Source organism: Mycteria americana, chromosome 1 (assembly GCF_035582795.1).
Source record: "Mycteria americana isolate JAX WOST 10 ecotype Jacksonville Zoo and Gardens chromosome 1, USCA_MyAme_1.0, whole genome shotgun sequence".
NCBI lineage: Eukaryota > Metazoa > Chordata > Aves > Ciconiiformes > Ciconiidae > Mycteria > Mycteria americana.
This window is the reverse complement of record NC_134365.1, coordinates 22,964,591-22,987,184: the sequence shown is the minus strand read 5'-3', so window position 1 is coordinate 22,987,184 and position 22,594 is coordinate 22,964,591. Positions and strand designations below refer to the sequence as shown.

At 44.1% G+C, this 22,594-nt stretch overlaps 1 protein-coding gene across 1 annotated transcript; it reads right to left on the bottom strand.

Moving 5' to 3' along the window:
• Positions 1-622: 622 nt before the first annotated feature.
• On the bottom strand, positions 623-15,469 carry SELENOO (selenoprotein O). Its single transcript, XM_075492823.1, has 9 exons — positions 14,868-15,469; positions 13,177-13,380; positions 12,046-12,226; positions 8,155-8,285; positions 7,463-7,743; positions 6,973-7,123; positions 4,970-5,155; positions 3,691-3,847; positions 623-3,002 (listed from the first exon to the last, which is right to left on the bottom strand). The coding sequence occupies exons 1-9, from the start codon at positions 15,452-15,454 to the stop codon at positions 2,808-2,810; spliced, it is 2,073 nt and encodes a 690-aa protein (XP_075348938.1). The 5' UTR covers positions 15,455-15,469; the 3' UTR covers positions 623-2,807.
• Positions 15,470-22,594: the final 7,125 nt, after the last annotated feature.

The following is a 22,594-nucleotide window of genomic DNA, read 5'->3' as shown; positions in this document are numbered from 1 at the left end:
AGAACAGATAAAACTCACTATCATCAGAGCTGAAACTACTATCCGAAATGAGGGTGCTAGAAGAGCACAAGCATTCCACTTGGCTTCTGATCATCACTCTTCTTCAAATACAAAGCATCGATATTATTGCATGCACTGAGAAACCGAGCAGTTGAATGTCAGCGCAGTTAGGCCATGTGAATACCCTCTTAGGACTACCAGTCGGTGAACATACTGCATCTGTTACAAATATAACTTTACCGAGTGGCACACCAGAGCAGCCACACCAAGGGCCTGCATTCCTCATTTCAAGCTTTCTAGACCTCTTGCACTTGGTCTATATGTAAGCAAAGAACGCATTTAGCAGGAAATGACACCACATTTTCATTCCTGTTACATTCAATTTTCCTTTTTAAGGATAAAATTGCTAGCAAATTATTTCAAAGTATCTCTCTCCATGATTTTAGCATTATAGGTACAAAATAATTTATATCTTTAAATGCAAAGTAATTTGGTAGTTAATTCAAGTTCTCCTATGTCCAAACACACGGTTGTATCATCATTCTCCTTCTCCATACCATTACTAATAGAGATCTACTCAACCCGCCCCAATTAATATCAGAATGACGTTAAAAAGACTTGACCCCTTAGGTATGGTGTAAAATCATTACTTTTTAGACCATTCTGTTAAGACAAAAGCTTGGGCAGAGCTCCTCCAAAACACTGTTCCCCTCTGCCTCCCAAAAGGAAAGATAGAAATTGAGAAACAAAATCAGCGCAGAGTTATGTGGATCAGCTTGGACCAACTTCCCCCCCATTACTCCCTTCTGGACCAGGCATAGCATAAGAGACCACTGGTTCTACAAATTTGTCAGGGGTACGTTTGAAGTGTCTTTCAAACTGCCAGCACAATTCCCTTCCCCGTCCCTCCTGTGGTGCAGTCCTTTTTACCCAGCATTGACTGTCTGTTAAAGTTTCCATTAAATGGTTTGGTTCCAGTATCCCCAAGTTCAGAGGAAGGATAATCCCTGATGACAGTCTGAAACTCCTACGAAAATGGACTTTTCTCCATTTTTGGTCAAAAATGGTCATCTTCTAGATTATCTCTAGAAGATGACCAGCTGCACCGGCTAGCATTACTTGTTGCCCACTTCTTCAAGGTACTTCCTCTTTCAACTACACTGTTCTTCCACAGACTAGGTAAATACATCTTCAAGTTTGCCCTTTTCTGTAAGGACTCCAAAACATCACAGAAAGCCTCACGTTTGTCAGAGATTCCAGTCTGTCACAAATCATTATTAGGCATCAGTTTCTCCAGTTTGAAGGCAAGACAAAATGATGTTTACAGTCAAAGCATCACCTATTTACTGGGGCAGCAAGGAGGACAAACTGATTATTAGTACAGATGGATAAGCAGTAGCCCAACTGTTCTCCCTGGTTTTTGACAGCTCGTATTTTGAGGAAGACTTAAAAGAGCACAATTCAACCTGAGCTAATACCCAGCTTGCACAGGAGTGGAGGAAGAATTTACTAGACTACACAAACTCACAGTGTAAGACGGTGGTCTCTTTGGAAAAGAGAAACCTTTGCATTAAACTAAACTTTTCCCAAGATTTCAGGTATCTGACCCAGTAATAGAGTCCTTTAGAAAGAAATTCAGAAAGCCAAGTAATAACTAACTACAGAACAACTTTTTTTTTGCTGACATGGCAATAATGGCAACCAACTTTCCCCTGAAACCTCAACTGAAACGCTATAACTAACTAACTTGCAAGCAAGTCAGCTCCCATCCTCCTCCCATATCCTCTATAATCTTTTACAAAAGCTCAAATAGCACATTCCTGAACAGCAACTTTCAGCATAAAGATTTTCAAAGACCATGGAAGCAAACTAGGTGGTACAAGACCAGAGTAGGAACGGAAGACTCCCACTGACCAATGTGAACGAACAGGCACCCCACCTGCACACTTCTCATGCAAGGAGACTCTGTTAAGAGTACACAAATAAATAGACAATGAACCTGGATTTGAGTACTGGGGTAGTTTAAGGTTCACGCTGATTTGGCTAACTGACCTTGCCCAAGTCAATTGGCTTACAAACTGCACCCATGATTTTAGTAAATATTTACACGTGTCGTATGCAAACGTACCGAACCTGAATCAACTTTACCACCAAGATTTTCAAGTGCAAATGTATATAGTGTCCCTTAATTCTCCTCTTAATGTGTTAAAAAAAATTCAATTGCTCTCCCCAAACCCTAGCCTGCACAAATTCTCTGAAAATAGATAATGATTAAATATCAATCTGAAGGTTCACAAGAAATGAACTACTTAATTAAATGAAACATAGCTTCAAACAAGCAACACAATCTATTCCTCCATTAAAGAGGACTAAAAGTCCCTGCATAGAGAAAGCAGTAAATAAATGTTAGAAGTACTATTAGTTAAGACATCAGACAAAAACAGATCAGATTCCTGACTTGCTATTTTTGTCTTCACATAACAACAACTCCATTTGGATGTTCAAAATTCAGCCTGCCTCAACATAAAATATTGCTTTCTACTTGCAATGCGGTATGAATAAAAGGAAAGACTTTCAGTCTCAAAACATTTACATTACTGATGTATACGGACTGTCGATTGTCACTGGTTTGTTCCAATGAACCATGATTGCTTCAAATTAAGCACAGCTGAAGACTGTTGCAGATGCATCCAAATGTAGGGTTGTTTCAATAACTTAATAGCACTTTGATGTTTGCCTTGCTGAATTCTTCACTGCTGAAGGAGGATCAGAGTCTTCAGTTTACAGCAAAAAACAAAACAAGGCAGTTATGAAGATCATGTAACACAGAGCTCTGAAGCCCACAGCGGAGGTTTACTGCAATATGGTAGTCTGCTTCTGGTCTCTTGAGCACAAGCAGCTGCTGTAGCAGTTGCCCCCTCCTCTTCTGCATCTTCCTTTACCTCCCTGAAACCTTCTGCTTCTTCGAATGGATTCTCCAACAGTTTCAGTACATTTCTTACCTAGAAAGAAAACATAGCATTGTTATGAGAATTTAGAAAGTAAAGGCAAAATGATGTAGAGAAGAACCTCACCCTAAATAAGGATCGAGTATATTGTATTTCATACACAAACTCCAGACAAGCCAAATATGAAACAGATGAACCATGTGCATATCAAACAAGCTGAAAACTGTAAAACCATAACTGGCTGAGTTTGTATCTGTATGGAACTCAAGCTCAAGTAACTTGAAATGCAAGACTCAAATACAAGTTCTTATGTCATTTCTCAAAATAAATTAATTTTCCCATATTCTGCATGGAACAATCCACATGCTGAACTCCACAGGTGAAAGCTGTAAGTTTTAAAAGATAACACTTAGAACAGCAATGACAAGTATAAATTAATCCCCGACTGCCTCTCAAGGTAAACACCATTCTGAAGACAGTAAAAGCAGGGGTAAGCATCTTGTCCTGGGATCAGCCTACAAAAGCTAGTGAAGTTCAGATTCAGATTTTCAATTCTTTTCTTTGTTCTGCAGTCATTAAAACCACAGTGCCCTCAAAAATAATACAGACCTTCTGAACAGTATATTCCCAATCCCCTAACTGCCCAAGATGGCAAAATGAATCTCGCCTAACATGTCAATCATCAACAGCACCACTACACATATCCACAGACCTAGAGAGATGTTAAGTAGTAACAGCATACCTCTGAGAAATCCCCATTTTCAGCTGCTTCTATGGCATTCTGGGCAATATAATTTCTCAAGATATATTTTGGATTGTTTGAATTCATGACCTTCACACGATCAGTATTCCAGGCATCAGCATCACTAACACTTTCTATTTCTTTTTGCAAACGGACTCTGAAATTAAGCAAGTGAAAGCAACTGGTTTGGTTCAAGAATCACATGTAAAAGTTGACCTGTTTCCTTGCCTTGAGATCCTTAGTTTGCAGTTCTTAATAAATATTACATCATCTATAATCCTCTCAGTTTATAAAATCCAGCACAGATTACAAAACACCACTTCATTTAAAAGCAGCATTACGGACCAGCAGCAGGTCCTGACGAGGCTTGAGGAAGTGGCACAGCTTGTATATTCTCTGGAAAGTCAGATTAAGATGCCACCACCACCCCTACCCCCCCGCAACAGACACACACTGGTGCATGGTCTGTTCTGCATTGCTCTGCAAAAACCTTCCCATTCAGAACTTGGCTGAAGTATTTCTACACTTGTTTATTGGCTAAAGCTTTTGATGTTTTCATAAAAGTAAAAGGATACAATACAGCTGGGGCAGTTTGATCTACCTTTTAGCAGGAATAATTGCTGAAACTCTCAGTCCCATTGGAAAACAAGATCACAAGCAGCTAGGTGAGGAAAGGAGTCCTGATCTAATCCACACAGCAGAAACAACTAATGCTCTACTAAGGCATCTTCTTTATAAAAAAATCTCCTGTTAACAATAAGTTTTTAGGCTTTCCAGTTATGCCTATTGGAATAGCCTGGAGATTTTTTTTCCTGGCCGTGATTTCTTTTACAGTTACTCTTTGATTAAGAATACTTCTACTTGCTTTCTATATTAATATATAGATTTTTCTTTCAGAAAAAAACAAATTAGAAGGATGAAACATTTTAGATGTCGGTCAATTGTAGTTACTGAACACTTAAAAGCTCACAACTGAAATCAGTCTCTGCTAGAATCAAGATCAACATTCTTAAAGCACTTTTAATACTAGATTTGATGCGAGGTGATTTCTATACCCCCACCCCTCCCCAGAACCTAGTAAACAAAATACACAGATGCCCTTGAACTTTCACAGCAACACAGATACTGATCTTGGAGTAATTAGTATCCCGAGTTGCATGCCCCCTCCATCCCTCCTAACCTACGTACTTTGAGACAGGGTGTCTTTCATGAGACAGGCACACTGTTCTAAAATAAAATGCAGAACAAATATACTGCTATGAATATTGAGAAGCCTTACCTGTATTTTTCCAGCCATTCTTTCCAGTGTCTTTTATTTCTGCTGAGTAAATCAGCTGCTGTTAACTGCTGCAGTTTAGAGAATTGCTCAATGCGTTCTAATTCTTTATTTATATTAGCTTTTGTTCCAATTAATGCAAACAGCTGAGGATTAGACTGAGCCAACATTAGCATCATTGACAGTTGTCTGGGAACAAGACAGACAAACACATTAGATGTTAAAGTTGAGCTGCCTGTCAAGAACCATCTTTTTGCAGCCATAAAAGTAGATATAAAAACATTCACAATAAGCTATGATTTCACTAGAGAGGTTAAGTAAAAGTACTTTATATTATAAATTTGTTTTGTTAATTAAATTATACTAATTTTACTGTTCCTTCCCCCTTCTCCAGTGTGTTTAATTCACATTCCTGTGGTACATGAAGTGGAGACAGCAGATTTTCAGAATTACCAATTGGGTTTAGATGTGCAGTTCTCATCAAAACACCCTTGGAACTTGGAAAGGAATTTGGAATATGGAATTTGATCTTACTTAGGTACCAAGATAATACAAAATCCATAGGGTTGGGGTTTTTTTAAATTTCTTTTCCTAATATTAATAATGTAACAGCATGCAGAATAAGAATCTAACACCTACTAATCTTACCAGTACTAAGAAATGCCCAAACCAAATGGGGAAAGATACCTCACTTAAGTCATATGAGACAACAGTTTGGTTTTGGTTTTGTTTGTTTTGTTTTATTTATTTATTTATTTATTTTTATTTTTTTATTTAGCCTGTCTAAATCACCGAATGAGAACTGCTTTGTGATGGTAAATTCCTAACAGCATCCAGGCTATTTTGCTGCAAGTTTGACTAAGATTGTATCTTTTTATATTTGGCTATGTTAACTGGTGCTGTACAATAGCTTCACCTTATTTTCCACACCATGCTAGCCAACTTTTATTTTTCCTGGATTAATAACTGCACTGCAGGAAAAAGTAAAATAAAAAAACCAAAGAGCATAAGTTGCAGCATATCAAAACACACTAAGTATTTTTAGGAATGCAGTTATAAACAAAGGAGAAAAGAAACATTATTCCCTGGCCTCAAAACAGACAACTCATTATATCAGATTATATCTTCCTACTTTTAATAAGCAGAGATAAGCTAGGTGCTTTGATTTTTGAGTTTATATAAAGTACTATCCAAATCTGGTTTATACATCTGACATGCCCAGCTCTACGATATCCAAGTGCTGTGATAAAAAAAATCAGTTATGTACTGACTTTAACACAGTACTATGCCCCTCCAAAGGTTTACATCCATATAATGATGATTTATAGCTACGGGGAGGGGACACCATACCCAAAATATCCCCACTTTAATTTTTTCCCCATCTGGGAAGATGCTGGGGGGGGGGGAGGGAGGAGAAGAGACACAAATTCACAGGTCACACTCATTCCCTGTTTTCCACTGCTCCAGAAAGTGAAAAACTCCTGCAATCACTGTTATAAGCAGCAGCTGAACAAAACTTGCTATTTTTCCATGCTCAGTGCAGCTGGGCTGCAGAATATAACCCATCAAATAGGACATGGATGGCACCACACAGTTTTCAGAGCCCAAGGTATGCATTTAGGTTATACCTAGCCCAGAACATGGTGATTATTTGCTGACAGTACATTGGCAGAACACAGTAAATCTATTTCTTCTAGAAAATATTTCCGTATCACTTCACTATCTGGCACTCTCATTGCCTTAGTCAGCAGAGACAGGGGGGGGGGGGGGGGGGGAGAGGACCAAACAAAAGCTCAGCCAACTTTTGACCAAGAGCCAACTGCTGCAAGTCACTGCTCAGCAGTCACAAAATACACAAGAATTTGCACTGCTGTAGGTCATGACACATCTATGTAACAGTGAAATTTCCAAATTAAGTCAAATACTACATAGCATGCAGAGTTCATTATGGTTATGATGAAACTAAAAGGACGGGCCAAAAGCATTTAAGTAAAGAAGAGTATTACCTTGGATCCATCTGCGGTTTGAAAGCAACTTTCAGTTCTTCCACAGAAGCACACTGACTTGTAAGCTTTTCTAAGAAATCTTCCAATTTTGAAGGATCAGAGTCTACCGAGAATGAACTCAGCAAGTAGAAAATATTTGTGAAGTCTCCACCTGAAAAAGTTAATTCTACGAGTAATGCAAGTGATAAATCAGCAGGAAAACAAGTCTCATACCTCCTGCCTAACACCCCCCGCAGCAGTACAGGTCGCCACTCTGAAGAGGCAAATAAACCGCTCCCTCAGTGAGGGTGCAAACGTGAGACAGGGGAGGCCTGTATAAGGCAACAGTTCACAAGAAGGTATTATTTTTCAGTCTTTTGTTCTTCTCTCAGATGACAATGTACTTGCGCAATGCTGCTTTCTTGCAAGGTCAAGACAAAAAACTACCTTTTGGTTTGACTGCAAGATACCAATGGCTTTTAAATAATAACCCGCTGTGTTCCTCACCAACCTGTGAGATGCATGGTTTCAAGGAGTTCAGACACCATCTTACTATCTTCTTCTAATTCCAGCTGGATTAGGCCTAATTTCTTCCTCATCTTCTGTAAATAATGTTTCTCAAATTCTGCATCATACTCCTCTTCCAGGATGAGTTCACTTATTTCCAAGGGCAGCTCTGGAACTAGAGCTTCAGCAAGCTTCCCTAGGTTCCACTTGCAAATCTCTGGCTGCTTGTTGTAAGCATAGCGCCCTGTATTATCAGAACCATTGCAAATGTGCTCAGGGTCATATCTACAAATGAAGAAATAGTTAGCATTCTTCTAGTTATCTGGACACCAATACTGTGAGAAGTATTATTTTTATTATTTTAGTCTCCTCTAGGAAAATAAAAAATTCAAAAGGGAACACTCCTTCTTGATTCTTTTCCCAAATTTACCTCATTAGATGTTTTCCTGCCCTCTCAAACACTGAGACACCCCACAGGCTACAAGAACAGTCTAACAGTTAGAGATGTTGTGAATACAGTTAAAAAGAAGTTGAAGAGAAGAATTACAGGACAACTAAAACTAGCTTCATCTACTTTGCCATGAAGAGGGTTCATAAATCTACTTTAGAGTTAAAATATTAAAGTAATCGTGAACATCAGGATTGTTCTACAAAGCAAATACATACGCACATTTCAAATAATTATGCCACACTGACCTGTCCATAAATCCAAAAGGGCCATAGTCAATGGTTAGTCCAACTATGCTCATATTATCTGTATTCAGCACGCCATGGCAAAACCCAACACATTGCCATTCAGCAACCAATCTCGCTGTCCGTTTTGTTATCTAAAAGAGAATTTTTTTTCATTTTTCAACACAATCTATTTCCAATACATTCATGTATTTCCAAGCATTTCCTAGTCTGAACTGATGTTTCTACAGCTCTGATGGACGCAGATTCTGACAGTATGCCATACACACAAGTATCTTAAGGACAGCTTGCCTCTTTCCTCCTGTTAGTAACTGCCCTGTTTCTCAGTCTCCCATTTCTGTTTGCCTCCTCTTCTTTCCTTCCATGCTTGACTTGCAAGTCAACTTGACAGCTTTAAAACGTACTGGAGACGAATGCTGAAATAAAGTAAACTGTTTGACACCAGGCTTGTGTACTATTCTAGTCATTATACCAATATATTCTTTTGCTTGCTACTAATTTTAAAGACCCTTTAACTACAGGCAGGAGAATACATAAGCAAAGTCTAAGAAATAAAATTAACTATATGCAACAAAGCCCAATGTAAAGTTAGTCTTTTGGTTTATCTGGTATATAGGAGTGATTTACAGGAAGGTAAGTGGTTTACACGAAAAATTATTCCCTGCTAACAAGTTTTAGCACTGATAAGCACTTCCCTCAATTTGCTGAAAGTGCAAAAAAGCTACAAGGCTAAGTAAAAATATTCCAAGAATAACAATTTTATTTAAATACAATTCTTCACTGAATGCATGCTTCACCACAGTTTTTCCATTGCTTAACTCAGAGTTATTGTTGTGGAATCCTTGACTACAATCACTGCATGTGCCCCATTCTTCAAATAAACAGTGTAATATTTTAAAATAGTTCTAGTTATTTAATTAATTAGCCCACCTGTCAACTACAACTAGGTATGCCCTATGAAATCTAAAATTCAGGAAGCTAACCTGGCTTTTAAATAAATCTAGGTATTTCTAAATACTTTACTGAACTGCTGTAAATAACAAAATTACGTAGCCGTTAGCTAAAACTTCTAAATCAAACTATTTTCATAGCTAAAAATCACTCATCTTCCCAAACAGCTATCAATGTACAGAAATTTAAAGCAACTATTCTCTCCAGGCTGCAGTATAAGTGTATTTTATTAAGGTTTAAAAAATTATCTAGTTAACAGAGGAAATGTTAATTTTATGCCTCTGTCTTCAAATCCAGAATTTTTCCATTTTCCTTTTTTTAAACACATGCAGCCAGGTGAGGAAGAAAAATGAGAAAAATCTTGCCCTGGGATAATCTGACAGGTAGTAAAACCACAAACGATACTTGGAACAGAAGCTTTCAGTTCACCTTGAGATCCCATGCTTCTACTTTAAAATATTCTCCTGTTAGGTACTCTACCCATTTTTCCTCAATGTTGCTTCACGGGGCAGTCGGCAGCCAGCTACACGTGTCCAAAACTGATTACTGGCATGCTATAAACCAGTAAGGGAGACACACCCTGTACAATGGCTCTGTGCCAGGAAGAGGGTAAAACTTAAAAATAAAAAAATCCTGGCCACCAGGGTTGGGATAAAAGCATGCCAGCAGTAAGGCAATTCATGACTGCTGGATGTCTTTGTACGAATGCATCACACACTGCCCGTGTTCTGGTAAAAAAGAAATCCTGCTAACGAGAGCACCTGAAAGCAACTAAAGCTTGGGCACCACTCAAAGCTGAGTATATTGATTAGAAAGAAACGGCTTTGCACTCACTTTGACCTTTATTCTTTTTGATCACATTTTTCTACTGCTAGCCATACTAGAAAACAAGTATGGTGTAAATATAAATAAGAGCACTATCTCAAGAACATGCTCATTTGAATTTATTTGAGAAGTACAGATAATGGTGTTTGCTTTCTAGACAGTGCTGTCAAACACGATCACTGGTACTTTTTTCCTCCCTTTCTTCCAGAGTGCAAAAAGAAAGATAAAACACATTGGGATTGAGCTGACAGCACCTCCCCGCTATTAAAAAAAATGGACATGTTTGTCAAATTAGGTAAGGGACTGGGGTGCTTTTCAGGTGGAGAAATGTATGGAAAGTCTCCACTAAAGAGGAGAGAAAACATGAAGAGGCAATGCTAGCACCGGCACAGAGCACGGACAGGCACAGGCAGGAGGAGCACAACAAACAAACAAAAAAATGGAGACTGGGGCAATAAGGAAAGGATGCCAGGATGGGGGGAGGAAAAGCAGCCAAAAGCAGAAAGAGGCAGGACTGGGCACACACACATGTCCGCAAAGATCCCCAAGTCCCATGACTTTTCTGACATCAGAAAGTAAGTGTGCCATCAACTACAGAGCTGGACATGCACATAGTGGGTGATAAGCCACAGTTCTCCTCATCAACTCCAACCACTCAAACACAAAAGGCCTGTCCAGTGAAGTTAAACTCTTCGGCACCCGGTGGTGGACCAAGCCACAGCTTGCTTTTGAAGAACTAATGCAAGTATGCACAGGTTAAAGCAAAAAAAAAAAAAAAAAAGACACCAAAAAAACCCACCCAAAAAAGCAAAACCAAACCAAACAAACCAAAACAAAAAAACCCACAAATTCATAACCCACAAAATTTAAAGAACATCAGACTTTAAGCCTGCCTTTTGACCTCTTATTGGTCTGTTATGAACATGCATTATATTGCAGCCATTCCCTCAGTCCCTACCAGATCATTTCAGATTTGAAAGCACCACAACTGCTTTTATGTAGACTAGTCAAGTGTATTAGACTGTGGTATTTTTTAATTATTCTGTTTATTGGCTAGTTATAACATTCTTATTTGGGCTGTAACATTATTTGAACTTCAGGTGATCCAAATCAGAGCCTTTATTATAGTTCTTCAGTAATTTCAGACTGGATCTCTTCTGCAAAGGTAGCATTGATATACACTAATCACTAAAACCTAAAGAGAAGCATCTTATTCCCTTACCCCAAATTCTTTCTTTGCTCACTGAGACAAAGGAATGTAGTAATAGAAATTCAATGTCAAGAATAGCAGTACAATATCAACAGTGAGGCAAAAGGTATATTCAGGAGATAAAGTGTAGATACCAATTAATTTAGCTATGTGTTACTTCAAAGAGAAATATAGCAATTCTACATCTACTAAGATTATAGTTCCAATTTTTATTATGGATCTCCAGTAACTGTTAAGGTCTAAATTTATACAGTAATTGAAAACGGGTTCAAAATGTGTCTCTGAGAAATCACTCAGCCTCTCCTCTGGGCCACTGCAGAATGACCTGATACTACACCACATCTAAGACAAATTTATCTCACCCCATCTTACCATTCCCAAAGTTGGAGGTTTTGCAACTTCCTCAGGCAAGCCCTCGCAGTGCTTGACTGCCTTTAAACATTTCAATTCTAAAGCCTGAAGTTAAAGGGATTTGCAGTCAATGTTCCTGTTTGTAATTTGGAAAATGAGAGACAGGAAGTGACTCAACATTCTCAGTATTTTACAAGACGATGCCTTGCAAGTGACGTCTCAGTACCGTCAACTCATCATCTGACAGTCAGGGCCAGAATTCTCCCTCGCAGTCTAAGACACTCTCAGCAAATGGAGACAGGTCTTGGGAAGCTCTCCCAGAGCAGAGAAATCATGATTTACTATTAAAAAGGTTAAACCACTTTCATTGGTTTGATCAATATCAACATTGCTTTCATCGATAAGCAGTTCTATTCAGAGTGTTTTCTCCACAGAAAAGAATAGTTCAGGCAATCTGATGATACAAGGTATTAACCGACTCCAGTCATCTGCGCTTGCAGATGAAGTTCCTAAAGGCGACCGCTATGCATTTAAGAAGAGAATCTGATCTTTCTTACCTCTTTGAAGAAAGCAGCGTTCCTCTGAATACTGTTGTCTGAATAAGCCTCCTGGATTTCTGGATAGAAAGTGCTGATCACATAATCAAGCATCTGTATTCGAATATCGTTTCGGTTAACACTGGGACCCTTGCGTCCTGTGTATTCATCAGTAGGTTTAAAAATTTCGAAAGAACCAAATCTGTTTTAAAATAATAAAACCATGTTTTAGTATTATGCAATACTATTAACTTCATTTGCTACTACATGTAGTAAAAACATTTACTGTTGTTGCAATAACACCACATAATCTCTGAGTTTAACACCAATCCCTCAACTGACTGAGAGAAAAGACCCGCAAGATTCCTACACTGAACCTAGCGAGGCTCAGTGACTCAGCGCAAGGAAGCGCATACATCCACGTGTAACTAAACTGACAGATCAAGACCCTAGCCAGTACTCAAGACCAGCTCGTTAAAGTTTCTTACAACCACTTCTACAAAAAAATTCTTATCCTGAGTAAATATACAGAAATAGGACTTATTTAAAATACTAGACTGTACATCAAGCATATAAGATAGATTTTTTTCCACATACATATACACACACGCACACATACATACACATACATATACATGCACATATTCCTTATGCCTCACCTTCCTCTAATATTCTGTTACCTCACAAGAAGCAATGCAACTTCCTGAAACTCCTAATGTTTTGTGTTGGAGCAGGAACCTCGTATACTTCTCAGGCAGGGAAAGTACACACAGACTTGACAGTACTACATTAGAATAGCTTTGGAATTAAGGGTAGAGCTATAATCCACCATTACTACCAACATCCAAAAAAAGTATGTATTCTGTGCAGGCATAAACATGAAAAATCTCTTCTGAGGTCTGCAGAACTTAGTTCTTCTTTCTACCAGGCTAGCATCCTTAGTGTTTATCTGTCTGTGTGCAAAGACACCAGCTCATCCCATCCGCTGGACAAGAAGAGTGGCTTCCTACAGCCCGGCAAAAGAGTTCCAAGCCTCCAGAACCAGAAACACGCAAATGGTGCTGTTATGGAAATACACTTAAAATGGTATTTTAAAAGACTGCTGTGCTTGGTTTTAAAAGAATTTTAAAAAACAACAAAATAGGCTTCTACCTTATAAACGTAGAAGCTATTCTCAGAACAACTGTACACCTTTCACTTTTTGGATTCCCATCATAAAATATGTCACGGACGACTTTCGAGTCGGATGTCACACATGTTCCAGCCCTCGTTGTTGGTATTCCTAGGTGAAACATAGCCTCGCTGCACAGGAACTCCCGTATGCTCGACCGCAGGACTTTCCGACCATCAGCTTGTCTGCAACAAGACGACACAGACAGTCTTCAGGCTATAAAGGCAGGAACTCCTGTCTCCCCCTTAGCAGTGGAGAAACAAAAGCCTAGAAGTGATGGGCTCTGTCCACAGTCACACAACAAAGTAGTGGCAGATCTGAGAACAAAAGCTGAACCTTCAAACTTCTGTTAAAGCTCAGTTAGATGGACACAACACATTTGCAATGAAGACCAGATGTAATAGAAGAAAATAAACCTTCCAGTTTCACATATCCCTTTTAATCATTAACACCTTTGTTTTTATTGATGCAATAGAGTCTCTCAAAAAATTAAAAAATTTTGGACAAGTATAGCTATTTTGTTATACAATAAGTCACTGGTTTCCTCTTAATACAATGGCTACTATTATGACTTGAAAAATAATATTATTTTGGATCTTTCTGGGTAAGTAATCTAGAAATGGGGTGTTAAATATGGGCACGCATGGCAGTTCCATTAAAAAAAAAAATGAACAGAGAGCAAACAGCAAACTAGCTTATTTAATCGGTATCAAGTAAACAGAACAGGCGCAGGTGGTTCTCAGCCCACACTCCCAGTGCTTCAGAAGCCCCAGGCAAGCAGGAGAGCTGCCCAGGGCAGACCTACAAGGCTACCACCTTATCTGGGATTTTCACTGTGATTTCCTTAACCTTCACAGACCTGAAGAAGGCCTTCAGAGCACCACATGGATGAAACTAAGGCGTTACTGAGCCTGTGCACAGATGGAACAGAAAATATAGGAAATGCAAGTGGGAAAAATGACCTGAAAAATGTAAAGCAGTGCAGGCTAAACTGACTAACGAAGATATCCATCCCTTGCAGGGATTTGGTCAGTATGCCATTTTTGGGGCTTTTCCACCGCTCCCTCCCACAGCCAGGAAGGATGGAGGAAAGGCACTGCGGGCAGAAGGACCAGCAGCACAAACAAACCAAACACCCGCATTTTAAATACCATTTGCGTGGGCCATAGGACAATATGGCAGCAAGCAGTCAGGTGGCTATTACACACTGCTGTCCCCACTTTCATCACGGTCTGCATCCTCCTCAAGGGGGAAACACCTCAGAGGAGGATAACCAGGAGCAGAAGTAATGTATCACCTGAAGCAGATGTAATTACAGTCTTATTTTCCAAAGGAAAATTTTGCTGCCTTCTGGATTAGCATGTAAGCATTACACTCGCTGCAGCAAAGATAAAAACCCACGAGGGCTCAGGAGCTGACCTCTCTCTCGGGGAATGAACCTCAGCACAAAACCAGCTCGAAAAGCACCTCGCTCATGCAATTAGCAGGCAGGGAAGCCCGTACCCGTACCCGCTCTCCCCCGCACAGCGAGCTCGCCACCCAGGGGGGCTTCGCGCGGGGGCGCCGGGGTGCTGCTCCTGCACAATCGGGCTTCACCGGGCTATTCATTCCGCCACCGCCCCTCCCCGCCGCCCCGCTCCCCCCCGGGCCGGGCCGCCCCGCGGGGCCTTACCGGGAGAAGGGGGTGAGGCCGGCGCCCTTGAGCTGGATCTCCCAGCGCTCGCCCCGCGGGCCCAGCACCTCGCCCAGGTACATGGCGGCGCCGTCGCCCAGCTGCCCCGCGAAGCTGCCGAACTGGTGGCCGCAGTAGCAGTGCGCCGCCGGCTCCGAGCCCGCCAGCAGCTGGTTCCCGCTGAAGTACAGCGCCGCCTCGGCCTCCGCCGCCTCCCGATCGGCCGCGGGCGCCTCCAGCCCCAGCAGCGCCAGCGCCGGCAGCGACATGGCCACCAGCCGCGGGTTCTGCAGCGGGCTGGGCCGCACCCGGGAGAAGCAGGCGCCGGGCACGGCCCGCGGCCCGCCGTCCTCTGAGGCGTCCACCGGCAGCGAGCGCAGCGCCAGGTTGTCGAAGCGCAGCGCGCCCAGCCAGCCCCCGCCGCCCGCCTGCGCGCCGCCCTCGGGGCCGCCCGGCCGCGCCGGGAGAGCGGCGGGCTGCTGCATGGCAGCACCCAGGGAGCCGATCCGGCCCGGGCGGCCCGGGCCCGCCGCCGCCGGCAGCAGCACCAGGGGAGAGCGGTGGAGGCTGCGCAGCGCCGCGGCCATCCGGCTGCCGGCGGGGCGGGGCGAGGGCCGGGGCGACGGCGCCGGAGAGCCCCGCCCACGGGTGCGCCCCGCCCACTCCGCCCGGTCCCGCGGGGCTCTGGGCGGCGGGGGCAGCCGGGGGGCCCCGGCCGTGGGAGCGGTATAAAAGCTGGCCCCGCGGCGCGGTGGCCTCAGCCCATTCGGAGGCATCCATGGCTGGAGCCGCCACCAGGTCGCGGGAGGGTGCGCTGCCGCTTTGCCGGTGCCCTGGTGTCCGTCCGTCCGTTAGTCAGCGGACGGTCCGTTTGCCTCGGCTGCGCCTCGGGCGCTGGGTCTGAAGAGGGAGAGCCCCGGGGGGGGCGGCACGGGGGGCTTGCCCGAGGCTGTCCCGGCTCAGCGCTCGCCTGGGCTGGCTGGCGTTAGGATGTCCTGGCTAACGAGGGGAGGGAAATCGAAGGAGGAGCGGGAAAGCTCCCTGAGCCAGGAGGAGAGGGGCCTGCTGGTATAGGCCATGCTGGAGCACGGCGGAGACCCGTGGGACTGTAAGGTCGTTGGGCAGGACCGCAGCCTGAAAGCTGCGGAGCGGCACTGGCGGAATTACGTGTCCGTCTGCCATCCCAAGGGGGAGAAGAAGTGCTCGGCCCTGCAGTGGCTGTTGTTCGATCTGGCCCGGGTCTTGCAGGCGGCGGTGGAGGAGAAGGAGCAGTGTATCCAGAATCTGCAAAACAAGCTGCAGGTGGCTCGCAACGAAATCCTGGCGCTGCGGTGCGATAGCTCGCTGCTGAGCGAGCAGGCCGAGCAGCTGCGCAGGGTGAGGGAGGAGCTGAGGGCGGAGGCGGCCGAGAACGCCCGGCTGAGAAGGAAAGTGCAGTGCTTGGGCACCCTGCTGTCGCTGGGGAAGGGTTTGGATCGGCGGAAGGTGGCGGCTCTCAGTAAGGCGAACAGGGACCCGGAGGCGCGGGACGGGCGCGGCCGGAGTTCGGAGGTGCAGGAAGAGTCGTCGGCGCCAGGGCTGGGTGCCGCGGGCGCTGGGAGAGGAAAGCCGACGAAGGGAGATAGAGGCCAGGGAGCGGGGGATACGTCCAGGAAAGAGAAGGTTTGGAGGAAACAGGGGGAGGGGGGATGGCCCGTGTGGGTAAACCGGATTTGGACCTTGGAGCAGTGCGCTCCCTTCACGCACGAGGCGGCGAAGCGGGTGGTGGCCGCCATCGGGCTGCCGTGGCCCAAGGTAGGGGCAACTATCAGAGCGCTGCCTGCCGATGAGACGTTGGGGGGGGGAGATCTTAAGGCTGGTGATCAGAAATTTGGGAGAGTACGAGCCTCTCAGAGATAACATGGAGGGGGCGCCTTGGAGAGATGTCCAGGAGGCGTCAGCCTACGTGTGTGGGAATGTCTTACTCCGGGTGTTAAAGCAAAGGGAGAAACCGGTGACCCCTGACTTCGATGTCTTTGGGGTGAACGTGGAGCAGGGGGACGTGGGGGTGCTGGCCTTCCGTGCTCCCGAGCTGCACAAGGGGTTTTTCATCAGCCTGGGGTCTACTTTAATCGGCCACTCCCTCGGTGAATGCATGGCTACCTTGGAGAGCATGGGGACCCTGATGGGAGCCGAGGGGAAAGGGATGGTGAAGAAGGATGAGATGGGGGTAAAGGGGAGGAATTACATTCCTAGAGGGACAATTTGGAGATATTTAATAAACCAGGGGTTGAATGAAGGAGAGCTAGATAGTCAGCCCACAGGAGTTTTACTTGCCAAAATGAAGAAAATCCTTCAGGAAAAGGGGATGAAGCAAGAGGAGATTTGGGAAAAACTGAAGCAGATAAGTTCATCAGCTCCTCACTGTGTCCCAAAGAGGAAGCTATACCCACCCTTAGGGGACCTTAAAGATTAGGAGTCCCAGCCCCTGGTGTCAGTGGGATTAACCTCCACCACACTGACCTGGTGTGCAGGGGGAAGGGGCTGCATGGAGGTACGATGTCTGTTGAATGGGGGGTGGGAAGTTACTTTCTTAATTGCTACGGGATCAGAGACAAGATTATTAGATTATCAGGGTCCTCCACTCCCAGCTAAATCCATCTGGATATTGGGAGTGGGAAGGGGAAGAAGGAGGGGAAAAGACATAGAAGCCCAGTTGTGGGTATGGGAAGATAAACTGGATGGGTGGGTAATTCGGGGGGGGGGGGGGGGGGGGCGCAAACATTTTGGGATTGAATTTCCTGTCTCAGTTTAAGGTAGATCTGTCTGAGGGAAAACTGTATTGTGCTGCTGCCTCAGAAAGTAAAGTGATTGCAGGAGTCCCCAAGTCAGTGAAGTGCCGATCTAAAAGCAAAACAGAAACAGAGGTAGTAAATGAAGAGTATGAGGTGGTTCCAGCTGGAGACCCCCTCTTCCTGTCCCAGTACCCATATGGTACCGAAGCACAGAAGGGTCATGAGGAGGGGGGTGCAGCAAAGGCTGAGTAGACTGGGATTTAAAATCCCTATTTTCACAATCTCTGTGGAAGTCCAGGGATGTGGAGTATGTGGATGGTGGAAACACCCTGCAATTAATTGTAAATCCATGTTGGGTTATGCCTTTGACCCTGAGAGTGAACACCACCTGAACAGTGGCTAATTGATTACGTGGGCACCTTCAAGAGGTTGGAGGAGGGTTTGCATTGGCTTGTATTTGTTGCCATTGATAGAACAGCAAGATGGACAGAGGTGATGGCAGCGTGTGAGGCTACTGCTAACACCACAGTTTGGTGTCTATGTGAAGTATTGAATGGATGTGGTCCTCCAATCTTAACTGATTCAGATAAAGGAAACCATTTAACAGATGCACCAGTCCAGAAGTTCCTGAAGGGCGTAGGGGTGCATCATTTAACTCACGTTTCTTACCATCCACAGTCCTCCAGGGTAGTGGAGAGAGCTAATAGGTCCATCAAGGTGAGACAGAAGTTAATTGCTGAAGAAAGAGGACTGAGCTGGGATGAAGCGCTTCTGTTTGTGTGCTGGGACATGGAAACAAAGAGCTTGCCAGGCACTGCTGCAGCCCTTACAAGCTGGTCTGTGGCCATTCCCCACAGACAAGACATCCTCTGTGGTGATGCCACTAAGCAGCTGTGTGCCTCTGATACTGATTCGATCCTGGAGCAGGGTTCAATCAGCAGAGAGCATAGGTCTGTGCCGTTCTCCGGAGTCACACAGCTCAGGAGCAGCATGCCAATATAAAGCAACATGAAAATCAACTCCCACTGGCAAGTGTGGTCCTATCCACACCCCAGGTACAAAGGGGAAGGCCCATAGAAAATTTAGGGGTGATTGTGGCTTGTGGGTTGGGAAACACAGAACTAATTGGAAACAAAGAAGGGGGGGTTCATGGGTAGATGGGGCCCACTGCTGGCAAATCAGACTGTTTCTAACTAATGTGTAAGTAAGATTGGTTTTCAGGATCAAACATGGCTGTGGGATCAATCACAGGTGTGGACCACAGAGAGCTTCACCAAGAACAATCTTCTTCGAGGTGCTCATCATTGTGTTAAGACAGCATCAGGAATATTATTAAAGCATCCCAGGGACCTGTTCAGTGCATTCTGCTGGCTTCTAGGTGTAACAGCAATGGTTTGGATGTGGAACATCACTGCTGTTAATTTTATTTCCTTCAGGAAAGATGTCAAAGGAATTTTAATATGAGACCTGGAGACAGTGGGAATGACCTCAGATGTTTGGTTTCCCAGTAATAAGCATTTGTTAATTGTTCTTCCAGAATTAACTGACTTTGCCTGTAAGAGACCATGGACTGGACAAAAAGATGGAACTAATAAAATAGATATTCAGCTTGGATCCTAATATGGGACAGCAGCAGAAGTTGCATGGGATATAAATGGTACCTTTGCAACCAGTGTAATAATAGGGGGATGCAGTTGTATTGCCTGATGTGCTCTTAATTGTTCAGATGGTGCAGATTTAGTTTTGGCCACTGAGCATATCCAAAGCTAAAATCACACCATCCACAAACCCTGTAGGACAGTATCCATATTAATCCTGTAAGATGGGGAAAGAGAAGGGGAATTGATATGTGAGGCATGAACTATTCTATAATACATCCAGAGTGTGACCTGTACATACATGCATTGTGCCTCTCTTACGATTGTGAAGTCTCTGTCCCTGGAGATACTAAAAAGCTGTCTGGAGACAGTCCTGAGCAACCAGCTCTAGGTGACCCTACTTGAGCAGGGGGTTGGACCAGATGATCTCAAGACATCCCTTCCAACCTCAACCATTCTGTGATTCATTCTATGAAAATGGCAGCAATTTTGAATCATATACAAGGTAAATAGGTAACAAACTTCAGACTGTTCTTTGATGCAACAGCAATGGTAAGTACCTGGGATATCCAAATGCGGCATGTGGTAAAATCAACTGCCAAGTTAAAAAACCAAAACAAACCAACAAACTATAAGGGATTAAATTCAATAATTATCTATTGTACTCGAGCTTGATTGTTAGCTGTTAAAACAGCTTTTTCAGTTGGATTAGCTCTGTTCTCATGGGTAGTACAACAAAGATCCCGTATTACAAGGGAAGTTTCACCACTGCTGTTGCAAATGCACAACTAAATGAAATGAATGTACTAGTTCTGTGTGGTAGGTTGTGGACCACAGGAGGCAGTTGTCCCACATCAGGGGAGCAAGTCAGCGTGGGAACACTGGTGGTGTTTGCTAACAGCACGGACTGTGTATGCGTCGCCTCACCTGTATTGGGACAGTGGGAGGATAACATGATCTCTGTGGCTCCAGGAGAAGACCAAAGATGTGGCATTGCATGCGTTAGTGGTGTACATTCATTTGCCTGTTCTCAAAAGCAGGGTTTTGTTCCCGACCAAGAGACTAATGATGTCTGTCTGGGAGCTGCAAGGCCTCGCTGGGGTGAGGTGTTCAGACAACATGACAGCATACAGAAGGGAGCCCAGAAACTGGAGAGCAGACAGCAAGCTGCAAGCCTGAGGACCACCTTGGCAAGTAAGGAACTGTCAGAACCTTCACAGTTCTGACAGACTGAATGGAACAGAACAGTCAGAGTCTGAAATTGTGAACTATACGTTGTTGGTATGACATATCCATGGGTTGGTTTCCAAAAGCTACTGCTATGCAGCACTTAATGCACTTAATCCTTTACTTGTTGCTACTTATGATAGAAGTTGTGTTGTTCTTTATCCTTCTGTATATGCTTTGCTTGTTTCAAAAGGAAAGAGTGTGCTCACATGCCCAGTTGAACATCTTATGTGTTGAACATCTAGCCTAGCAGTTGTGGTGGCTTCCAGCTGGAAGGGATTGAGCTTATGAACACATGGTGGTCTGAATGCCCTCGGAGGAGGTCAGGCAGACCAGGGGGTGGCTTGTGAGCAAGAGGTCCTGCTGGAGCATGCAGTCCCACAAAGCCAAGGCCCCAGCAGCACTGGCAGAAGGGTCACAAACAAGTGCCTCTGCTGCTGCTCTCCAGTATGTAAACTGCCAGATAAGGTCCTGCTAGTGCTTGGTCAGCTTGCACAGGGATCAAGGCTAATGTGAAATAGTTGTGTCGAGTAATCGCAGGAGGTAAACTAAACCGAATGGGGCAACCATGGGGGAGTCGTGAGGAGCCAGGCTACCCACAGTGGATATTCCTGCCAGTAACACTGCGTAAGGCTGCGACTGCCTGGGTAATGGCATCAGAAGTACTACAGTTAGGTATGGCTGTAGCAAAACCAGGACCAAGGGGGAGGAACTAATCGGGGGCAGGTTGTTTATTTGGGAGGGATTTGGGTGGAAGAGAGGAGGTGGCAAAAAGATGGGCTCTGATGCTGAAGAATGAAGGATGATGTATGAGGTCCACTGAAGAAGACCAGGGGGCTCCTGCTGGTGGTAGGAGTGTGGACACCTATGGCTGGTAGCAACACTGACCTGCAGACTCAAGCCCTGGAAGGCATTGCCTGGGATAACCCACTGGACTTGTTCTATCAGGTCTCTGGCTGTATGTTGTGGTGTGGGGGGACAAACCTGCACCTTGGGACTTACAAAACTGTCGTTGAGGGTTGGCTGTGTGTGAGACTCATTAGATCTGAGATCAAGAGCTTGTAACTTCATAGCTGTGCCTTATGGTTTGCATAAATATGTAACTTGATCAGTGGTATGGTACTTACTTAGGTTATTGATTATCTTTCTGTTTTGCAAGTTTCCTCATAGTGTGTTCACCAGTCAATAAACAGTGTGTCTCAGTTATGTCTTGGGTAACTGGTCTGAAAAGGGGAACCACACCTTGGCACAGTCACAGAGCTGTGGTCCATGCCATGGAAGTGCTGCCTGTCATAAGCCTTCCTTTAACAGGCCTGGGCATCCCAGAGAGTATGTGTAGGACAAGGACTGACTGCCACATGCCCAGGAATGCCATTATTGGCCTGCCTGTGCACAGAGAGGTACAAATCCATGCATGTGGTGGCCAGGCAGAAATTGCTGATAACCATGATGAACTGTCAAGGCTACTGCAGGTTCCCCAAGTCCTCCTGCTCTGCCCCACGTTAAAGAGCTGCATCAAGAGCCTGCCAGGGTGGTCATGGTAGATGTGGTTTTGGGTGAGAAGCCCACAGAGTCTCCAGCTGCCTTAGAAGAGCAGCAGTCCCTTCACACAACAAACAAAAATATGCTGAACTTTTAGAAGTATGAGAGTAAAGGTCTGCTGAGGTTGGATCTTACATGATGGGCAAATTAAGTCTATCCTTGAAATGTTACAAATGAAGCAATCCACGCTAACTTCAGTTGTTTTAAAATCATGATTCTTAGAAAAGAGTAAAATTAAGGTGTAATAAGGATGTTCTTCTCTAGCAATGTAATTCTCTATTTTCCATAAAGTACCCTAGAAGCAACATAATCATGCTTTTTGGCAGATGCTTAATTTTTTTTTAAGTGAAGGTTAATATGTTATTGCTGATTCATCAAGAATCTGCCTCTCAAGCATCAATACAATCACAACAAGAAAGAGAAATGGGTGTATACTACAAGTCAGTAATTATTCAGCATGCTCTGGTTTTGTGTCATTTCAGTTAATATCAGGTACCGTATCAGTGAGTCAAAACCAAACCTCTCCAAGGTATGCACACTTACCTTCTCTGAAGAATAGCCTCAGGGTCCGGGAGACACCTCCACT